The sequence below is a fragment of the Pieris napi genome, chromosome 5, assembly GCF_905475465.1.
Source record: "Pieris napi chromosome 5, ilPieNapi1.2, whole genome shotgun sequence".
Taxonomy (NCBI): Eukaryota; Metazoa; Arthropoda; class Insecta; order Lepidoptera; family Pieridae; genus Pieris; species Pieris napi.
Window position 1 is genome coordinate 5,402,599 of NC_062238.1, and position 19,871 is coordinate 5,422,469.

At 31.4% G+C, this 19,871-nt stretch overlaps 2 protein-coding genes across 9 annotated transcripts; one reads left to right on the top strand and one right to left on the bottom strand.

The window, feature by feature from the left end:
- Positions 1-2,340: 2,340 nt before the first annotated feature.
- Positions 2,341-4,025, bottom strand: LOC125049930 (inward rectifier potassium channel 2-like). Its single transcript, XM_047649470.1, has 2 exons — positions 3,875-4,025; positions 2,341-3,587 (listed from the first exon to the last, which is right to left on the bottom strand). Exons 1-2 carry the CDS (start codon positions 3,940-3,942, stop codon positions 2,540-2,542), a joined length of 1,116 nt encoding a protein of 371 aa, XP_047505426.1. The 5' UTR covers positions 3,943-4,025; the 3' UTR covers positions 2,341-2,539.
- A 1,249-nt stretch (positions 4,026-5,274) lies between these two features.
- Positions 5,275-19,356, top strand: LOC125049928 (G protein-activated inward rectifier potassium channel 3-like). Of its 8 annotated transcripts, none has more exons than XM_047649460.1 (4): positions 5,275-5,551; positions 8,553-8,938; positions 13,423-14,480; positions 18,796-19,356. In XM_047649460.1, exons 2-4 carry the CDS (start codon positions 8,646-8,648, stop codon positions 19,014-19,016), a joined length of 1,572 nt encoding a protein of 523 aa, XP_047505416.1. In that variant the 5' UTR covers positions 5,275-5,551; positions 8,553-8,645; the 3' UTR covers positions 19,017-19,356. The 8 variants fall into 8 exon arrangements, with proteins under 8 accessions (XP_047505416.1, XP_047505421.1, XP_047505417.1 ...); XM_047649465.1 differs by lacking the exon at positions 18,796-19,356 and adding an exon at positions 16,898-18,031 and having other exon boundaries at positions 5,280-5,551; XM_047649461.1 differs by lacking the exon at positions 5,275-5,551 and adding an exon at positions 7,578-7,596.
- The last annotated feature ends 515 nt before the right edge of the window (positions 19,357-19,871 follow it).

The window sequence follows — 19,871 nt, forward strand, 5'->3', positions numbered from 1 at the left end:
TTAAATGATATCTAAAAATATATATACTTTTTCAAAACCATTGCAATGTTTACAAAAGTATAATCCTGTAAAATAAATTTGTTTACAGATCCGAATTTTAAAATGAAATTGTATTCATATTTTAAATGTGGAATTTAAAAAAAGTAACTATTTATACCTTCATCCATACTTATATTTATTTATTTTAGCAGTTTGAAATTTAATTATAACTTTAATTATTTTCAAAATCTACGACGAAACGAAAGCCTTCAAATTTTTCAACATTAAATAATATTTACTAACGATAATTTCGATCAATGCCAACTTAAAGAAAAAACACTAGTCAATTTTCTGTCACTGTGTTTGTATTGATTGCGAGAAGCACGCGAGTGCATTCGTTTTGAGAGTGCTCAATTATGCGAAGCGTTGCTGTAGTTGGAACATTCAAAGTTGAGCATAATGCCGCATAATGCGCTCTAGTGCTGTAATTGGAAAACGCACTATATTAGCGAATGATGATGACGATATTAAATTATCCCTAATGGCAAAACTTAAAGTTAATTAATTAAAAGTCATCGACTGTTTAAATTGGTGAATAGCACTATTTTCATATAAACAACACTGATCAAGGACGACATTATTAAAATTTTAGAAACGTGTTTCTGTTTGCAGTAGGAGAGTTGTAGATTTGAGTTTTCAGGAGGAAAAAAAACCAGATCATAAGAAAAAATAAATCGTTAATAACGTAGCAAAAAATATTTCGTAATAGAAATATTATATTAAGAATTTTTACAAGAGTCAAACAGCATCAAATTATAAAACAAAAAAACCGTTACTTTCCGTTTATACTTACGATCGACGGGTTCTGCCACAACTTGTATACTGCTGCCGAGTACAGGGTATGCATGCTGTATAATAAATGCATATAGAAGAATTTATTATTATTTAAATTAATTTGTAACATACTTTATGTAATACGCTTTATTGAAGTAATATAAATAATCCGAATAATTACAAATATATGTTTGTTACTCTTATCATTTTAGCAGATGCGTTCATTTACCCTTTTTTTCTATTCGATATATATCATAATTATCGTTCGTAAGGAGTATACTCCAATCGTGTGTCGTAGCTGACACACACACACTTTTTTGACTATTTTTTTTCAAGGGACTACAAGAAAAACCTGAAGATTCCAAAAAAAAGAATTTGTGAAGTGAAAATCTCAAAATCGTTTTGCTGTTTCTTTTCTACCGCCTGATTCATTTACAAAAGTTCAGTGTTTGAATTAACGTAAATAGTTCTAGCTGAAAAGAGAGCTACTGCAAAAAAGCTTATTGTGCTGTATAAATATTAATTATCAATTAGGAAGAGATTCCAATGCAAAATTGACGCTTTTGTGTTATGATATCAACATTTTAACGAGATAGAGACTCTTAATGTGGTGCAATATTGACACTTTTGTGTTGCGATATTAACATTATTAAAAAAGTTATATTTCTCTACGTGAAATTATTCATACATTTTAAATTCTTGCGCCATAGGATAGCATCGATGGCATTAACTGGAGCGCTAGTGTAAGTATATTTTGACTATGAAGTTTTTGTTCTTCTTCGCAAGAAGTAATAGTGTTCTGTGCGGCTAACACCCCGCGGCCCGCACCCGTAAATCGTAATCCGTATTAGATGAGTGACATCATAATACAACACGCCAAATCTCAAAATTTTTATAAATTGCCTGAAACCTCGCAGTGAATGTATATGATGCATTTAGGCACCAATGTTTTAAACTTTTTTGTGGTTCTTTATCCGTTTTGTTGAGAGGCCCTTGGTTGGTGCAGAAGGAAGAATGATCATTGGTAACATCATTAAATATCATTATTTACTGTACATAATATACGTAGCATTGAAATAATAAAAAAAGTGGAAATTTTAAGTAATGGTTTAATGTTATGTTATATAAGTGTAATGTAATGGTCTTTTCGGTATTTAATTTGCTAGCTTTTTCTACTTTCCTAAAAAATACACATTTCTAGTAAAAAATGTTTGAATAAAAATTTAATGTAGACTAAACAACGAAAACTATACTACCTATATGCAAACAACTTATCGCACGATAAAATGTTGATGATGAATGATAAATAAATACAACATTCGTCACTATTATTATCGCACATATATACATAGTTTATCACTTATCGCAGAAAATATCATATTTTTTACAAATAAAAAGATAGATGTGACTGCATTGTGATATAAAATTTAATTGGTGAGAGACTTGTATGATGACAAATATTAATTTCATTCTTGAACAATATAATATTACCAAAACGAAACTTGCAAAGTTAAAAAAAGACGTTGATTCGTGTGAAAATTTATTAAGGAACATTAAAATAAGACTTGCTGCCTTGGAACTACAAATGGCTGCTCAGAGATATATGTACAAAGACTTAATGGAACTACGCAAGATTAACATGATTTTACATCCACACCTCGAAAAACATCCTGTTAACAGATAGTTCATTATTAAAGTTTACAGGTAGGAATATGTCTCTTTTATTTTAATGAAGTCTTCTCAACGACCTATTTTTATAATAAGTAAAAAGTTCCTTAGCGGTGCATAGCGGAGTATTGACGCGATATGTTTCATCAAATTTTGAAAAATCTATCACAAATCCCTGTTTACTTTTTTTGTAATAATAAGGCTCCATATACCGTCTTCCCCAAAGTATTTCATTGCTAATGTAACTTGATTTAGTTTGAACCGGTTGGCCCGTTGACTCAATTGTTCCTTCAAACACGACAAGTATTTCTACATTACATTTAAGTAATTCCTTAGCTGAAACGTTGAAGAATGGACTTCGTTGGTCAATTTTATGTACGGCAGTTAGGGGAAATATGAACAATACGTCATCGGATGCGTCGACTTTTAGGTCCAACTTTATCTGATGGTAATTTAGTAGGTCAATGCCATCAGCTACATATTTTATCAGATAAGCATTGATATTTGAAGCTATTATTCGCGATTTCCTAGTGTTACCTACTCTGAACATCATGCAGAGGTTCCCATCTCTTTGGTTAATGATAGCGTATTTTGAAAACATCAGAGTCTGCGCGCGATTTTTTGGTTTCGTTAACTTAGCAAATACTATGCCAATAATAAGTGACTGTATTATTTTTCCTGTTATGCTTTCAATACACATTGTGAACATTGCTTCGGGGCATTCCAGGGTGATTGCTCTGGAACCATAGCCTATGCTCGTTTGGACTTCTATGCTGAATAAGAATATGGACGTAAAGTTATAAATTTCTCTTACGCAAGGTCTCCATTCTGTTAAATTTGAGGCATGGGGCAAATGATCGCTCTCGAGATCACCATGAAGGTACAGAATCATCCACCAGATGGCAGCAAACACGAACCAAGTTAATACACAAGCTATAACGCAATATAGAATTGTCAATCTCCAGCGTGCCTCTATAAAAACTTTGACTATGTCATTGAACAGTCGAATTTTTTTTTCACCTGAATTATCAATGTTCAAGTCACCCGATTTAAATACAACACGTTCTTGCAACCTAGCTCGTTGTGACCGTCTTCTTTGGATGTGTCTGAAAATTGTGTTTCGTATCATATTAATTACTTAAGGATTATAATTAATAAGTAGATACTAATAGGTAAAAATAAGAATATACTTTGAAAGTAGAAAGAAGTGAAAGTATTTTTTATAAGTGATCGTAGGTAGGTAGAGCAGAATATCATACGAGAATGAATTTAAACCCTTAACAATTTTGACGGGCAAATAAACACTATATATAAAATAATACAATAGAAAAAATTGATATGGAGGAAAGGCTTGCAAAATATATTTTTTCATATAGTTAAATAGCTAACCTACCTGCAACAATTGCAAAGTGTGTGAGGCACATCTTCAATAGTGTCGCATTCTTTTGTGTACAGACCCATTTATTTCGAAATTCATACAAGTATCGTACGTACTATTCAAATACACTGATGTATAATGTCTACGATTAATACATAAGGTCTATGTGTTATATACATTTCAAAAGCGTCACACAGGTTTAATGATTTACTTCCGTCTGTTACTTCGTGTATATTCACGATCACTAATTAAATATTTATTTACTAAGAAAAGATAAAGAAGATACTTTGACAGGTTTTATAGCTATCTTGTTGCAGTCAATCTTAGACAAACATTATATCTAGGATCTTTATAACTTTACGGCGATCACATAGTTTTCTTAGTTTCGCTACTCTCCACTATAAAATATTTTAGTATTAAATATGCGGTAATAGCAACTAAATTAAAAAAAAAAATATTTATCACTTTCCTTAAAATCTACACTATTTTCTTAAGCCTATCGCGGCCATATAATTTTAACGTTTTCGTAAAAACATTCTATTAAATGGAATCTTAAGATTTGGTTACGATATAATACTTCTACTACCCATCAGATGGCGCTGTAATAAAAATGACTTATTATAAAGTGTGTAATGTCTTTCTTTATTAACTAAAGTTAAAAATAAAATATTTAAAGGATCATAACGAACGAAAGTCTATATCAGGTTTTATATATATCGCAAAATGTGCGATATATATAACCTTGTAACGGGCGGATGGAAGCGCTTTAGTACTTAACACCTAATCGCGAAGAGTTATTGGTATGACAAGAATACGTATGTTCATTTCCAGTGTCACATCCCGCGGGATGCACCTGAGGACGCCCGGAAAGAGCAACGGCCCTGACAAAAGAGCAACTGTGATAGGTCTAAGCTTGCTGTAATTATTACCTAATAGGAAAAAAATAACAATGTATACATGTTCGATATTACTTTATTATAAGGTTGCATTAGGGTATGCCATAGTAATGAAAAATAGTCAAAATCATAGCCATGTGTTTTAAAATACATTTAAATTGTTTTGAGTATGTTGAAATTAAATCAGGTATAGTAACCCTATTGTTGTTATAAAGTGTATTTTACACTTCTTGGTCTTATATATAGTATTGTTTACAAGATAAAGATAAATTATTATAACACGGTTTTTTATTCCATATCTATCCCTTCTAACAATAGTTTAACAGAATACAAAAATAGTTTCCAAATTTTTGTTGCAATACGTACATGATTGCTCTATCTTTACCATGTACCATCTTGACAAAAGTACTAGCCAATTACATTGTTTATAAACATATTCTATACCTTGACAGCTAAAAGGTCCGTGTAAATCTTATCTGCAGAGGCACTGGCAGTGAATGAGTGAACACCGTCAATTGTTTCCGAGCGCGTGGCTAGTTAACAAATAAAGTTGGATTACAATTGGCATAGGTACCAACAACAAGAGTCTGCATCATACGGTTGGCAGTCATCTGTATCCTGGCGATCAATCCACACGCTGGGATTAGACATTCCGATCCCTGTCGCTTTTGTTAAGATGAAATTCAAAATTGGAACGAACTAACGCGCTTTCCCGCTCTTTTTATATTGACAATATGTGTTCGTAAACTATGTGCGAATTCTCTTGTTTTCGAATAGCAAACATTATTTAAATATGGTAAGTTATTTGACTCTTTATTTGCTTGTTTAAACTTACAAATTTTTTAAAGTATATATTTAAGTAGTTAATATAGCTACAAATTGTTTTTTTCAAATTAGGTACGAGACGATAATTTTATTATCAATTATTTAACATAGATTATATTTCTAATAAACAATACACATTCAGTGTATTTTTTATTACAAAAATGTTATGAACAAAACCTAGTTCGCTTTTCAAGTCTTATGTACTTAATATGTAAAACACTTTTTATGTTAATATAGCATAGGTGACATGCATACATTTATTTACAATGGGATTCTACTACGTTTCTATTTTTTTTTAAAGATTTTATGGCCTAGTATCTAGACTACGTATCTATTGTTTAGACAATTACACTCAATTCAGTTATCCATAGACTAAATAAAAAAAGAACATATTAATAACGTTAAGGTCGCGAAATATCAATAGAGTAGGCAGAATAGGTGAAGTGTCGTTCTTATGTGCATGACATCTAATTTTACGTTGACTCACCCGCTCCTTATTACATTGTGGGCAGGTCACTGAGCTATTTTTTATCGTATTATCGGGATTCAAGTGTGTTTATATGTATGTGTAATAAGTCTTTAAATTATATAGAACAATATTGGTTTAGATTAAACATAAATATTAAAATACCATACCAGCTTTACTTCCTTTTGTTTTTTTAAGTATAGTTGATAAACGAAATTTAATCTTTTAGTGCAGTATATTTTTAGTTAAATTTTGTTATGATTTAAAAACTTCCAATTACTAGTCCGAAATAGTAACTTCCTGCTTCGATGGCCATACTTTAATCTACTGCAATAAATTTAGGCACATCCTAGTGCCACTTGTGAATTTTGACCCCTACGTCTCACGCAAATCATCTTAAATAAACTATATCCTGACCGTTGAATATTGCTAGAGAATAAAATATTATTCATAGAGATCTAAATCAGTGTAGTATTATTCAAATGTATTTATTTCGTATTTATCTTTCGATTCACATATCACAATCGACGCCAAAAAATAATCTATGGCATTTCTCTCATCTCGCTGATTTCTCTCTTTATGGGCATCGGTAATGATACCTCACTTAATATCATATGAGTCTTCTAACTGTTTAGCCCCTGTTATATAGATAAAAACTCTCATCGTAACACTAGTAATGAAACATTAAATACACTGAAAAAGTTCCTAATGTGCGGAACTTAAATGTAAATACTTCCTTTTTATTCAGAATAAATTTGTTTTATTATAATATTCTGTAACAGGCCTAGGATTTTGTATAAAATGGACTATAAAGACCTCATAAACAGATGTCTATTTAGATACAATTATATAGGTTTCTACTTTTAGATATTACATAGTTTTAAGATTTCATATAATAAGATATACAAAATGTGTTCTTTAGGTACCTACTTTACATCCAACACGGAATCCAAAAATACGCAGTAGCGTGCTTAATTAAAAATATGTCGTAATTCATAGATAAAGCATCGTACGTATGAATGAAAACCATAAACAATGGAAATATGTAGTATTATTATATTTTGAAACAACATTGCAAATAATAAAAACGAAGGAAATTTTCAATTATAATGTTATTACTATTCTATTCATACCTATGTATCTGTATTATCACAGATTACAGTCGCTATGGTCTATCTTACAGGAAAAAGGAGTGTAAAAACAAACAAAAGAACGTTAAAATTGAGATTACTATTTAAGTACACCTTTTGATCTGTGCGAATAGTTTTGTTAAGCCAATGGGTTTATATATTAATTTTTAAATCGATTTTAGTGTCGATATCCATAAAATAAAAGAATTCACCTATTTGAAAATCTTCTCTTATTGAAGTCGGTTAAAAGCAGAAATAAACAATTCGTTTGATAAGACACGTTCTTGAGATATTCTACTGTTCGATACCGAATGTCATTGTCAATATCGCAATTCACAGGTAATGTGCGGGTAGCAATAGGGCCCCGTGGCAAACTCATTAATTACTCAGAAGCGTAATTAAGATCGGCCTTCGGCTCAGGTAACATTGTGTTTCACGAATGTGACTATACGTCACAGTGTGACTTGTCTAATAACTTTACTATTTACATATTAGAAGCCAAATCATATTTTGTCTAGCAAAGTTTTAATGATGGTTAATCGACGCAATCATTGCCCTAATTTAAATTGTCAAGGCGATTTTTGTAAATTTTAAGCTCAATTGTCTTGATCTACTGTAATTTTCGCCATATTAAAGCACGGATTAGATTAACTATTTTACGAGGTTTTCCGCAATATGCGAGATTAATCTTAGTGGGAAGAAACGGGGAAATAAAGGCATCCGTTGCGTTGTCATGAAAAACGGTAATATCCTGTCTTTGTATTCACGACTTATTGAATGAAAATTATTCTTTCATAAAATGAAACATGTGGATTATCAGAATTTAATGATACGTAAAACTTATATATAAACCTGGATGCGCCCACTTCATAACCGCTGTCTTGTAATATTGATCACTTTAGTTGCGAAATTAACTTGAACCATTTTATTAAAACGACTGTTGGAACGTACTTTGATGTTTTAATTAGTTTCTCTACTCACCACGAGATGTCACTTAACAAAATTGTATGATTATAAACATAACTAAGAGAAGGATACTTTCTAAATTTCAATAATAACAAGCATGTATTTTGTGCATTTCCTTCATAATTTTCAAATATTAAAACTTTAATCAAGACAATCAATTACATTCAATCCGTATGTTGTCACTGAACTAGTTATTATGTCCTGTAACGAGATATGCAAAGAACTTGAACGCCTTCTATGTGCAATATGTGTTACGAATGGAAACAATGATATTAAAATATAATAGATATTATAAGCGGTTTGAATGCTTATTACGGTATCTGTATTTTACCGATGCACTTTGTGTTTTGTTTCGGTCATATATATTGTTCTAAACAAGTGAACATAGACAGAATAATTTATTTTTTCAGGAATCTAAAAACACTAATCTCCAAGACGATGGCCATCTTAACAATCAAGAAAGATAACTTTAGAATATCTACGCAGAATATACTAGAAAGAAAATGGAACCTTCTACATCAACCTATGAGATGGAAATAAAAAAAGATATCGAAAATGTTAAATCGAAGCCAGTACTCTCTGCTGGTAAAATATTTTACAAACCAGGTGTTATTGAGGAGGAAACGGATGAGACGAGCGTATTTGAGAGTTCTGTGGTAGAATCGCCGATGCTTGGGTTCAGTGCGAGTGGTCTACTACGACAGCATTCAATACACCCAGTAAGCAGTCTTCATAGAATACCAACATACAGCAGTTCTATAGGACAAAGCACGATTTACAGAGTGGACAGTTGTAGGTGAGTTTCTGTTTACCGTTATCTAGGTGTTACGTTGTCTCTGGTATTTAGGACCACAGAGTTGATATATATTTTTTTTTCTTTTTTTTTTAAGACACACCAATTGACCTAGTCCCATGCTAAGCTGGTGAAGCTTGTGTTATGGGTACTAGGCAACGGATATACATGCATATTATGGATAGATATACATATAAATACAAATTTAAACACCCAAGACCTAAGAACAACACCAAATGCTCATCACATCGATGTTCGCCTTAGCCGGGGATCGAACCCGGGACCCATGGATTCGCAGTCAGGGGTACTAACCACTAGACCAATGAGTCGTCATGATAATTAATATCTCGCATGGGTCGTTTAAATGCATGCATTGTCACCCCATTACAGGAAAGTAAACTATCATTACGGATTAACTTAATTAACGAAAAATGAGGCGCGTTTTCTTTTTCGATAATTTATTCTATTAATTGTTTTAAAGTTAATTACGAACTTTGCCAAAAACATAACTGCTTAGGTCCGCAAGTGATACCTTTATCCATACCGATTAAACAAGTGAGCATAATTACATTTATTAGTCACCACGATGGATAAATATTTGATAAAAGTAAAATTTTTTGATGATTTGAGTGATTAGATATGAACAACGTCTTTGCTAATTATTTATTTAGTAAAGCCGTTGATATTAAAGAATGGCTTAAATATAATATTTTAGCCCAATTAGCAATTCATATAATCATAACATTTAATTAATTAATGTTCACGATATTAAAATTTTACAAAATTTACGATTGAATAGATTAATTTTCAATCGTATATACAACCCATTTTTATTGGTTTTTTAGTTTAATAAGTAATATAAAAGATTAATACGAATTACTTAATTAATCTATCAGCTAGTATTTAGCTTTTATAGAATAGTTCAAAAGTTATAAGCCGTGTTAAATTTATTGGTTTTCCATCTATCATCTCATTGATCTGTTATATGATAAGTTATAATATTTTGATTATAAATCGCAACTGTTCTTATACAGAAACGTACCCCTTTTCAGTCTATTATCACATTCTCAAACCAATATCTAATCAGACGACCGATAACTTATATATTATCTTAGTTTCATGACTAAGTTGATGTAAGGAACATGTTTGTTAATTAAAATTTTAATTTCGATAATTTTTTTAAAATTGTTCTCTGAAAATGCGTCGTAGGCGCAAATAGTGATAAGAGTGACATTATCGTTGTTGACCAAGTCTGTTCTACTTTCGTTTACAAAAGGTATTGTGACTGAATCTTGAAGGGTAATGTATCTATAATTTTTTTGTAGTTTTTAAATTTTAAAACAGTTTGTTTAAAATTTTTTTACGGCAAATTATTTTTCTTTCTGATGTTACTTATTAAGATGACAAATATATTCCTAAAATGATGTACTACTATTTTTATACAAAAATGAGATTGAAAATTTCTAAACAACAATATACTTCATCTACAAAAAACCTTTTGACTTTCAAAATTCAAATCGCTTACTAAAAAACTCTTAGAGGAAATAATAAAATATTGCCCATACAACGTTTAAACACTTTCACGTGTTTAATCCACTTAACCTTAATATTCTGTAAAAGCATCAGTATCCAAGGTTAACTAATAACTCTCTTCAGGATCTCTTAATCTAGCAAATCCACGAAAATCTGTAAATATTGGTTCGCGTCTAGATAGTGAATGATTAATCGTGCCATAGAATATTTCCATCACAAGCACAGACTGTGAGAAATGAGTCCTATATAGACTGTGATACAGTCTCTAGAACTTGGTAGCGTTTCGGTTATAATGTAGGGTCCAAGTTAATATGAAAACCACACGGGCACGGACACAATTTTATTTATTTATTTTTATTGTACAATAAAGACACATAATAACGCAATTACGACGCCATTAAAACTGACAAGAATGTATTTTTTTATTATTTCGGGTTGGGTTAATACATTTCAGGGGCATGTGAGTCATTGATAATTTTTCTGTCAGTCAGGGCAGTCGACACGTCGTCATTTGTTGGAAAAAAGTCTGCGTCAGTTGACGTTTTCTTTAAGAGTAAGCGTAGCATATGCAATCAGAAAAATCTATTCATACACAGCTAGTGAATACGTAATGTCCAACGATTATCCAATAAGCACAATAACTTACACATATCATTTAAAAACTCTACTACAATAAAATAAAATTAAGATGTATTTTTTATCTTTATGCTAAAACAAATAGATTATAATAAGCATTTGTTTAACCATAAATTACGTATGTTTTTAGTAAAAATTGTCATTGTAATCTGTGATAAGTTAGATTATCTTTTTAATTGTACGCTATAAACTTAAGGATACCCACTAATTAATGCAATCTACGTAGATAAACCTAAACATACAGGTCGGTGTCTCCGAAACTAGAATAATATAGAATCTAAACAATAAGGAAAGTAATGACGTTTCTACGATCTAATATATTATAGGTGTTTCTATTAATAATATCATTACAAAGTAAGGAATAAAAACATTGGCTCAAATAGAATTATCGATATGTAGTATAGAAGTCTGAAATATAATCTATTTAAATAATCTATAAGTTATTTATTTACACAAATACAGTATTTACAATTTTCTTAACCTATAAAGTAATAATAAAAATAATTAAAAATAAATAAAATGAAAATTTAAACAAATTTAAAAAGTTTGGTCCCTGTGGCAAAAAAAAAACAAATAAATTAATATTATCTATTTAAATAAAGTGAAAAATAATGCGCAGTGTTAAATAGGTTTTTCACTTACTCGTAGCATTCAAATCAAAAATAAAATTAAAAAAAGATGGATTATTGATAAACACTATAAGTAGGTAATTAATAACAAAGGAGGAGACTGACTAGAACTGATTTTTAAGGAACTTAGGAGATAAAATAACACGTGAAGTTACACCTCCTCCTTCGAGTTTTCTGAAGTCAGGTCAAAAACAAACTACACAGGCAACGCCTACAATTCTTACATAAATTATGTATTTGCAAATAAATAACCGGAAAATTTTAATATAGCGATTATTTACTATGTGCTGATATCTACATCACGACTAAAGATGTCACATTATTTACTTTAAGGCTTTAATAATACGATCATGCATCTCTGCTTACGGAGGCGTGGTGATAATTATAAAATTAGCTAATACATTTTAACTCGTGTACCTTGTTATGAATTTACATTTGATTTTCATAGAATATTTTTCTTACTACTACCTACCACTTACTAGATAAAAAAGCCAATGAAAGTTATATTAAAAGAACTCCAGTCGACGTTGTAAATTGTAATAATATGTTGGGAGTACCTCCTTCTATTAAAGTTATGATGATTTTATAAAAATAACATTATTAAACACATTGCTTAAATACTTATATTTTGATATCATAATTATTGTTTTAGATCATATTTATTTATAACATGTCCTTCTGAGAGAGTCGAGCGATTCAAATTAGTGTCTGGGAAATTGCGCATTAGCAAATCAATTCACACTATGTCAAATTGAGAGTTAAATGAAGTGGGGTGGGACCGAATATACAGAATGTTAAAAAAAATTAACGTAATAAATATTAAAAAGTAAAGAAGGTTTTGTGATATGAAAAAACATATGTAACATTATCAATAAAGTATTTAAAAGTTTCAGGATCTACCTAACTTAGTTGCACTATAAATTATATCTAATGGTAGTTTGGGGGTAAAGCAGTTAAAACGTTATTGTAGTTGCATTGTGATTTAAATTTAAATTATGCCAACCCATGCCACACCCTATATGTAGAAACAGCAAAATTGATACTAACTGAAATTTGTTTTCCGACTGAACTGATAATTTCCATACAGAATCTCGCGATATAATTATAAAGCATTTAGCGCGTCATCTTTGTGTGGAGAACGATAGAGGCAGTCGTGACCGTGGCATTATCGCGTGCGCTGCTTCAGGAGCTGTGAGGGATGGTGCCGTCTACGCATACGCTCTCCTGCCAGTGAGCTGCGCGCACGCCGACCGCGCCATGCGAACCGACCCCGAGTCACCTGCCAGTCGCGAGGAGTCTCATCTCCTTCCTGACGAATGGCTTAAAGTCAAAACCGTCCCCGGGAACGGAAACCTTTCCCCGGGCGTCTACTACCCCACCGGCACCAAGAGGTTCGTCGATCAGCGAACACCTGTGCCGTCTCCGACGAATACCATCCCGTACTGTTTCGATTTTATACTTCTTGCATTATATCATTAATTTCCATTTCATTGTTTTGTTTTAGAAATAGCTTAACTGGCTATAACTTTAACTAGTGTCCATTATCGACATTAACATTGACGAAGGTCGTAGCGTCGTAGCATCGTTCACGCGTGATCTACGCGTTTGCTCTCTTATGATCTATAATTACCGTGCACCATTCGATTGGAACGACGAGGATTTGACGTATCGTTTTTTTTATTTTTTCAGGAATCGCTCGCACAGACATGGTCTTTCTAGAAGATCTAGACGACGAGCTATACTTAAAAATGGCGAGTGCAACATTCTCAAGTCGCGCCTCAGCCAGCGAAGATTGCGCTTCCTGCAAGATATGTTTACGACTTTTGTGGACGCCCAATGGAGATGGACATTACTACTGTTTACACTCTCTTTCATAGTATCCTGGTTAATATTTGCTCTAATATGGTGGCTGATTGCGTTTACACATGGAGATCTCGAGCCGGACCACCTACCAGAGATGCAAGAGTCATCGAACTGGAAGCCCTGTGTCTTGGGAATATATGGATTTACATCGTGTTTCCTATTCAGTATAGAAACTCAACATACGATTGGGTACGGTGCGCGTACAACTACAGAAGAGTGTCCGGAAGCGATTTTCATAATGTGTTTCCAAAGTATAGTGGGTGTGACAATTCAAGCTTTTACGGTCGGTATAGTGTTTGCTAAAATGACGAGACCGAAGCAGAGAACACAAACACTGCTATTTTCGAAACACGCTGTAATATGTCAGCGGGATGGTGAACTATGTCTTATGTTCCGCGTGGGAGACATGAGGAAGTCGCACATAATCGGAGCTAGCGTGAGAGCGCAACTTATTCGATCCAGAACTACCAAGGAAGGGGAAGTGCTATCCCATTATCAAACAGAGCTCGAATTGAACGCGGATGGATGTGACAGCAACCTATTTTTCATATGGCCTATCACTATGGTTCACAAAATAAACGCGGACAGCCCGTTCTATGGAGTCTCCGCTGCGGATATTCTTCAAGAAAAGTTTGAAATTGTGGTTGTTTTAGAAGGTACCATCGAGTCAACCGGGCAAACCACTCAGGCCCGGTCTAGTTATACGGCTAGTGAATTAATGTGGGGTCATAGATTTGTGCCTCTAGTGACATATAATCGTGAACGTCAGGGATATGAAGTAGATTATTCCAAATTCGAAGATACTATGCAAGTTGATACCCCATTGTGTTCGGCGAAAGAACTAGACGAATTTTATGGAAGTCAAGCGGACCACAGATCTATTGGTGAGTCTCTTTTCAAACGTAGACCCGGTGGTGGCTGGTTGTATGTGCGACATTAATGTTTGCTTTTATGTTGTCTAATGTATTTTCATTGAATTAACCTGACTGAAACAATATCTTATTTAATGTGTTAACAAAGGTAATTACGTAAGCATACCTAAGATGAATTAACTAGTGTAAAATACTGTGATAAATTATATGTTATGTTTATCTAAGTTCAACAAATTATTATGAGTTTTAGATAGTATTTGATTTATTATGTTTAGGTTACTGCAGGAAAGTGCACTTTAATGAGTAGCGCTCAATAATAATCAATATAGTTTAATGGTATATTTTTATTGATATTATAACACATTACTCTTATTTAATTAATATTTATTTATAATACATTAAACTACTGAAATCGTTTATATGCGTAGGAATAAAATCGTAGCAATGTGCTACGGTTTTTTGAGAGTTGCCAGCAGCTCCTGGGACAACTTAGTTTTATGACCATACAGGAACATTTACTGTAATAAAACCTATTGTAATATAGTTTGTGATTCAATTAATAATGTAAAAAATAATTTGTAAGGCTATAATATAAATACACTATATAAGCATTTCTATGTTAATAAAACAGTCAACCCAGTATCAACAAATATAGTTTCAAAATAAGATTCTCAACTATTTGTAAGGAAATTATCTTAATGAGCGCTGATTTAAATGAATATGTGTATTTTATGAGCAAACTTAGTGTTACTAATATTTTCTTTCAATTGATAATAACGCTTGCTTACACACAATTACTAACCATACAAAACAATACCTGTTCTTGTGGTTAAACTTCTCTTTGTTTTTAATATTGGCATCGTATTAAACTGAATAGATATACATAACATCTATAATTTAGATAGAATACATTTTTGCATTTAATATTACTATGTCATACAGAATGTATATATAGTATATCCCTTGCAAATCTAAATATAATATTCATTTTAGAACAGTGTTTTCCAACCTATTTTGTGCCATGCCCCCCCCTTAGCCATCTTAAAATTCTTATGATGAATGTAACATGCATAATTTTTAATTTCTAAAATTGAATTGCTCACTAAAGAAAGGTAAAGGTAGGTTTTAGGAAGAAATTACTTGGAAATTGTTAACGAAACACAGTTAGTTGATTTTAAAACATATAATGAACGACTGAAATTCCAAATAATTATTTAAAAAATAATAAATTTTCGTATGGAAATTAAAATTGTTTTTGTGGAATTAATCTATTTAATTTTAGAATAATTATTGACAACGTCTTTAAAATCGTTTTAGTCGGTTGACATGTTCAGAAACTTGTGTCACACCAAAACCTCACGAGCGCGATCGCAGGTATAACGAGAGAGAGACGGACCGATCTCCCGTCTCATCTCGAGCGCTGCCAGTCATTCCGTGAATGTATGAAGAAAAATGTATATCATAGTCGAATAAGTAAACTTGTCATTTTACACCCGAAATTTATCATCAAAAGTGTGAATAAAACGATAGATGTAATTTAAAATTTGAAAAAATTGTTATCTTCATTAATTCCTTACTTCCCAAAAACTTATATCACCAATAAGACGTTATCACGTAAACATCTCGATCGTAAACCTACTTTACAAACAACCAATATTTTTTTCTATTCGAAAATTTATTATTTTTCACAATCAAATTGCTCCCCTGTGAGGCGTGGACTCCACATAGGAAAACACTGGCTTAGAACGAAACTACAGTTATAAAAAGTAAAGTGTATTTGGATTTTTAATTTTCTGTAAGTAATATTTTTGGTGAGGATTATTTAAACAAAGCTTTTGTAATAGATTAAATGCGACATTATATTATTTAAGTATCGTTTCAAAAACTTAACGACAGTTCAGCGAGGCTCACGTAATATAATTTCGCTGTTATCATCCGTAAAAACGTTCTTTAAAAGTGCATTAAGGATATGCTTTAAGAATGCTGACTGAATATTTATGTAATTCATTCGAGAATGAATTTATAGCTGTTTAGTTATAACTTTATAGTTCATTTAAGATAATGATAAGTGTTATTAATTATGGTCATAATACGCACATGCATGTAAAATGTTTATTAGATTTAAAATTTGCACTGGACCCATGTAATAAATATTGTATATATCAAAGTAAGTATAAAAATTACCAGTCACCCATTTAATTTTTGTGATCACAGTTAAATGAGAAATTTTAAATGTAAAATATCTCAAACTTTGTTAAGACGCTAAATCTTATTCTCTGTGTAATATGTGAACATTTTCTTGTAAAACTTTTAATATTATGATTATGTGCTTTTAATTAAGCTAAAATTATATCCTAGAGAAACTAAATAAATTACCATTTGATTTCGTTAGTAATATTAATTGTAAATATTTTTGTGATGTATCGCAGAGAGCACAGAAGCCATGGTCCTTAAACTGCCCGAACGACCGAAGGAACCAAGAACCCCAGAGCCAAAAGCCGTTCAAAAGGATGGAGACTTCACCGTCACATTATAATCGAACAAATAGAATTTATTCCATATTTGGAAAAAACAAAAGAATCTCACTTTTCGAACTATCAAATAAAGATTATGCATACAGCAGAGCTGCATAGATGAGCTAGATTCATAATCCCTAATGAATAATAAATTTCAACTAGTCATGTTACATTTAACATATTATTAAAAGTTATAGTTCAAACTCATATGATTATTTGTGATGATTCTAAGCATTCCATGTTACGATCGAGTGTTATATCAAAGTTTATTAGGTTTAAGTATATTTAAGATGAGTGATATTTAAATTCCAGTATTTTCATTTCTATTTACAAAAAAGTGTTAACAAATATATTGTTATTTGTAAATATTAAGTGAATAATGCATGTTGTGATGTTTCTTTGTCTTTAATTTTTGTAACCTTATCCTGCTATTTGCCGTCTGTCTTAAAATAGTAATTCCCTGATAATATTTGTTTTAGCATACAATCATATTAAGTATTTTAGTAAATTACTCTGTTAGAATTTATAACCTGCTATGTTAAACAAATAAAAAACACCACATATTATACGTTAGTTTAACCATGTTGAATCACACATACGTCATAAGTTTATGTAAAACAAACATGTTTGTATATAGGCACTTCTTGAATATTCGTTAATAAAAAAAATGAATATATTCACTCCCATGTTAACAATATTAATGGAATATTTACCTTAGTCGCTAACCGGGGCAATCTGTCGATTAATAGATGTTAATTTATTGTAAAACTGAGCTTTAATAAAAATTTAAAACTTCTAACAATTTTAACATTCACATCGTAGACGTACTAATTCAGAAATAATAGACCTGCAAAAAAATCCTTTAACAATAATCATTTTATATCTTATGAATTCCGCAACAATTTAGGAAATTTAATGCTCGTTTGAAAAACTTATAAATGTGATCATACATCATATATTACTGATTAAAATTATAATACTTAAAAGCTTAAATTGTTAGTAGGCTAAGGCAATCGTTGACCTTTAATAAACGACTTTGAGTATGGTTTTTGGAAAAAAAATTATGTTAATAGTTTATAATTATTCATTTTAAAAGTACCTTATACTTTTTAATTAGTACTGAATAATTTCCATCAACTGGTGACGCTAAATAGATAACATAAATTTTAGGATAGTGAAATAAAACATGGGGATTTTAATTAAAATAAGGTTATGAGATTTGATTGCTTACGTGAAACGTTTTGTGTTGTCCATGGTGCTTTTTGTTATTGTTGAAATACATTCGTTGTGAATCTAGGTGTATGTAACAAGGTAAGTCATTATTTTGTTTAACCGAAACAATGTTAAAACCAACGTACATGATGATAGGAAAATAGCTTATCGCCGCGTTTAATAAAACGACTACTTTAAGCTTGTTTTGAAGATGCAATCCTTTAGAAATTACTTAATTCAAAATTTTGTAATTTATAAAAATTTGGGTTTGTTGGACAATGTGTAAGTTCGGTTTTTGTCTTCTATTATACACGACGCGATAAAATTTCTATAAACCGCACTTGTTTATATAAGTGATTTAATTAAAGACTTTTATTTTTAGCACTGATTAAAATAACTTATCACGATATAAAGATGAGCACTAGAAAATATAATACTTCATTTGTGTAGATTTTGTTCGTCAAATTTATTAATTTCTAGACATTGTTATATGCGTGATTGTCATCATAACCAATTAAGACTAATCCTTAATAAAGATCATTAAAAAGACAAGTCTTTTGCAGTTACCTCTTCAAACACACCCGTTTATTTACTTTCAGGTTATATGAATAGTTCCAGTACATCCCCTGGAACAGCACCTGATCCAATTACCAGAATGTCTGATAGACTAGTCGTGGATGCCTTAAACAGAGCAAGTCTTACCAATAGACCGTCTTCCGTCAAGTACCCACCAGATTTCTTTGACGCTCCACATCACACATCGTCTTCTAGTGAGGAAGAGACAATGCGTAAATCAGGGAAAAATTCTGCACGAAGTTGACAATATGGACTGGACTGATATTAATTTGTATGTTACATAGTTTAATCGGCACAGTTTAATTAATTTTGTGCCATACAATTATATGACCATTAGCGCTCTACTACGGCGGATAGCGGTATTAAAGCTAAACTATAACAGCGCCATCTCTTGACTGTTATTGAAGTAATTGCAAAATTAGTATAATTATTTTATATAGACGAATAAAAATTAGTATAATATTAATTGCTTAGGTATATTTTAATTGTACTGTAGACCTGATTTGGAATAAGTTACTTATTTACTTAGACTTACGGTTAGAGTTAGCAAAGTGTACCAAAAACAAAATAAAACTACCAAAACTTACGCTATGTTTTATTGTCAAAGCTATTAGTAAAATTTTACTACAATTATCGTATTTAAGGATGATTATCAAAATCTTTTCATTTCTATATTTCTGGCAACTAAACAATTTTAAAGCTAGATCTGAAAGTGTATCATTTCTAGAAGTGGTGCAGTTTTAATTAATACCGCTGATTGCGTTTGCAGCTTATTTATCTATTGATTATAATACTTCTTAACACTTTATTGCAGTAGGTATACTAATAATATTATGAGAATACACTTTATAGACATTATAGACATCAAGTCAGGCTCTTTTATATTCTGTATCCTTATAATGAGATCTTTTTCAATATCTTCTGACTTTTAAGTATAGATTATTTTTTGGTACGAGGCTCCTACTCCCTTTTATCAGACATAGAAATTTGTGTCCGTATCTCTTACAATACTTTGTAACTTAAGTATGCGACCCTGAGTTCGCACGGCGTTGCACCAATGGAACCTTCTTTCTATTCAATAACACTTGATCCTACAATG

Bases quoted from the DNA above. Each gene is read 5' to 3' on its own strand.
- LOC125049930 (XM_047649470.1), bottom strand. From the start codon at position 3,942: ATGGGTCTGTACACAAAAGAATGCGACACTATTGAAGATGTGCCTCAC. The intron at 3,588-3,874 runs GTAGGTTAGCTA...CACAATTTTCAG, and splicing joins ACACTTTGCAATTGTTGCAG to ACACATCCAAAGAAGACGGT.
- LOC125049928 (XM_047649460.1), top strand. From the start codon at position 8,646: ATGGAACCTTCTACATCAACCTATGAGATGGAAATAAAAAAAGATATC. The intron at 8,939-13,422 runs GTGAGTTTCTGT...TTATTTTTTCAG, and splicing joins TACAGAGTGGACAGTTGTAG to GAATCGCTCGCACAGACATG. The intron at 14,481-18,795 runs GTGAGTCTCTTT...ATTTACTTTCAG, and splicing joins AGCGGACCACAGATCTATTG to GTTATATGAATAGTTCCAGT.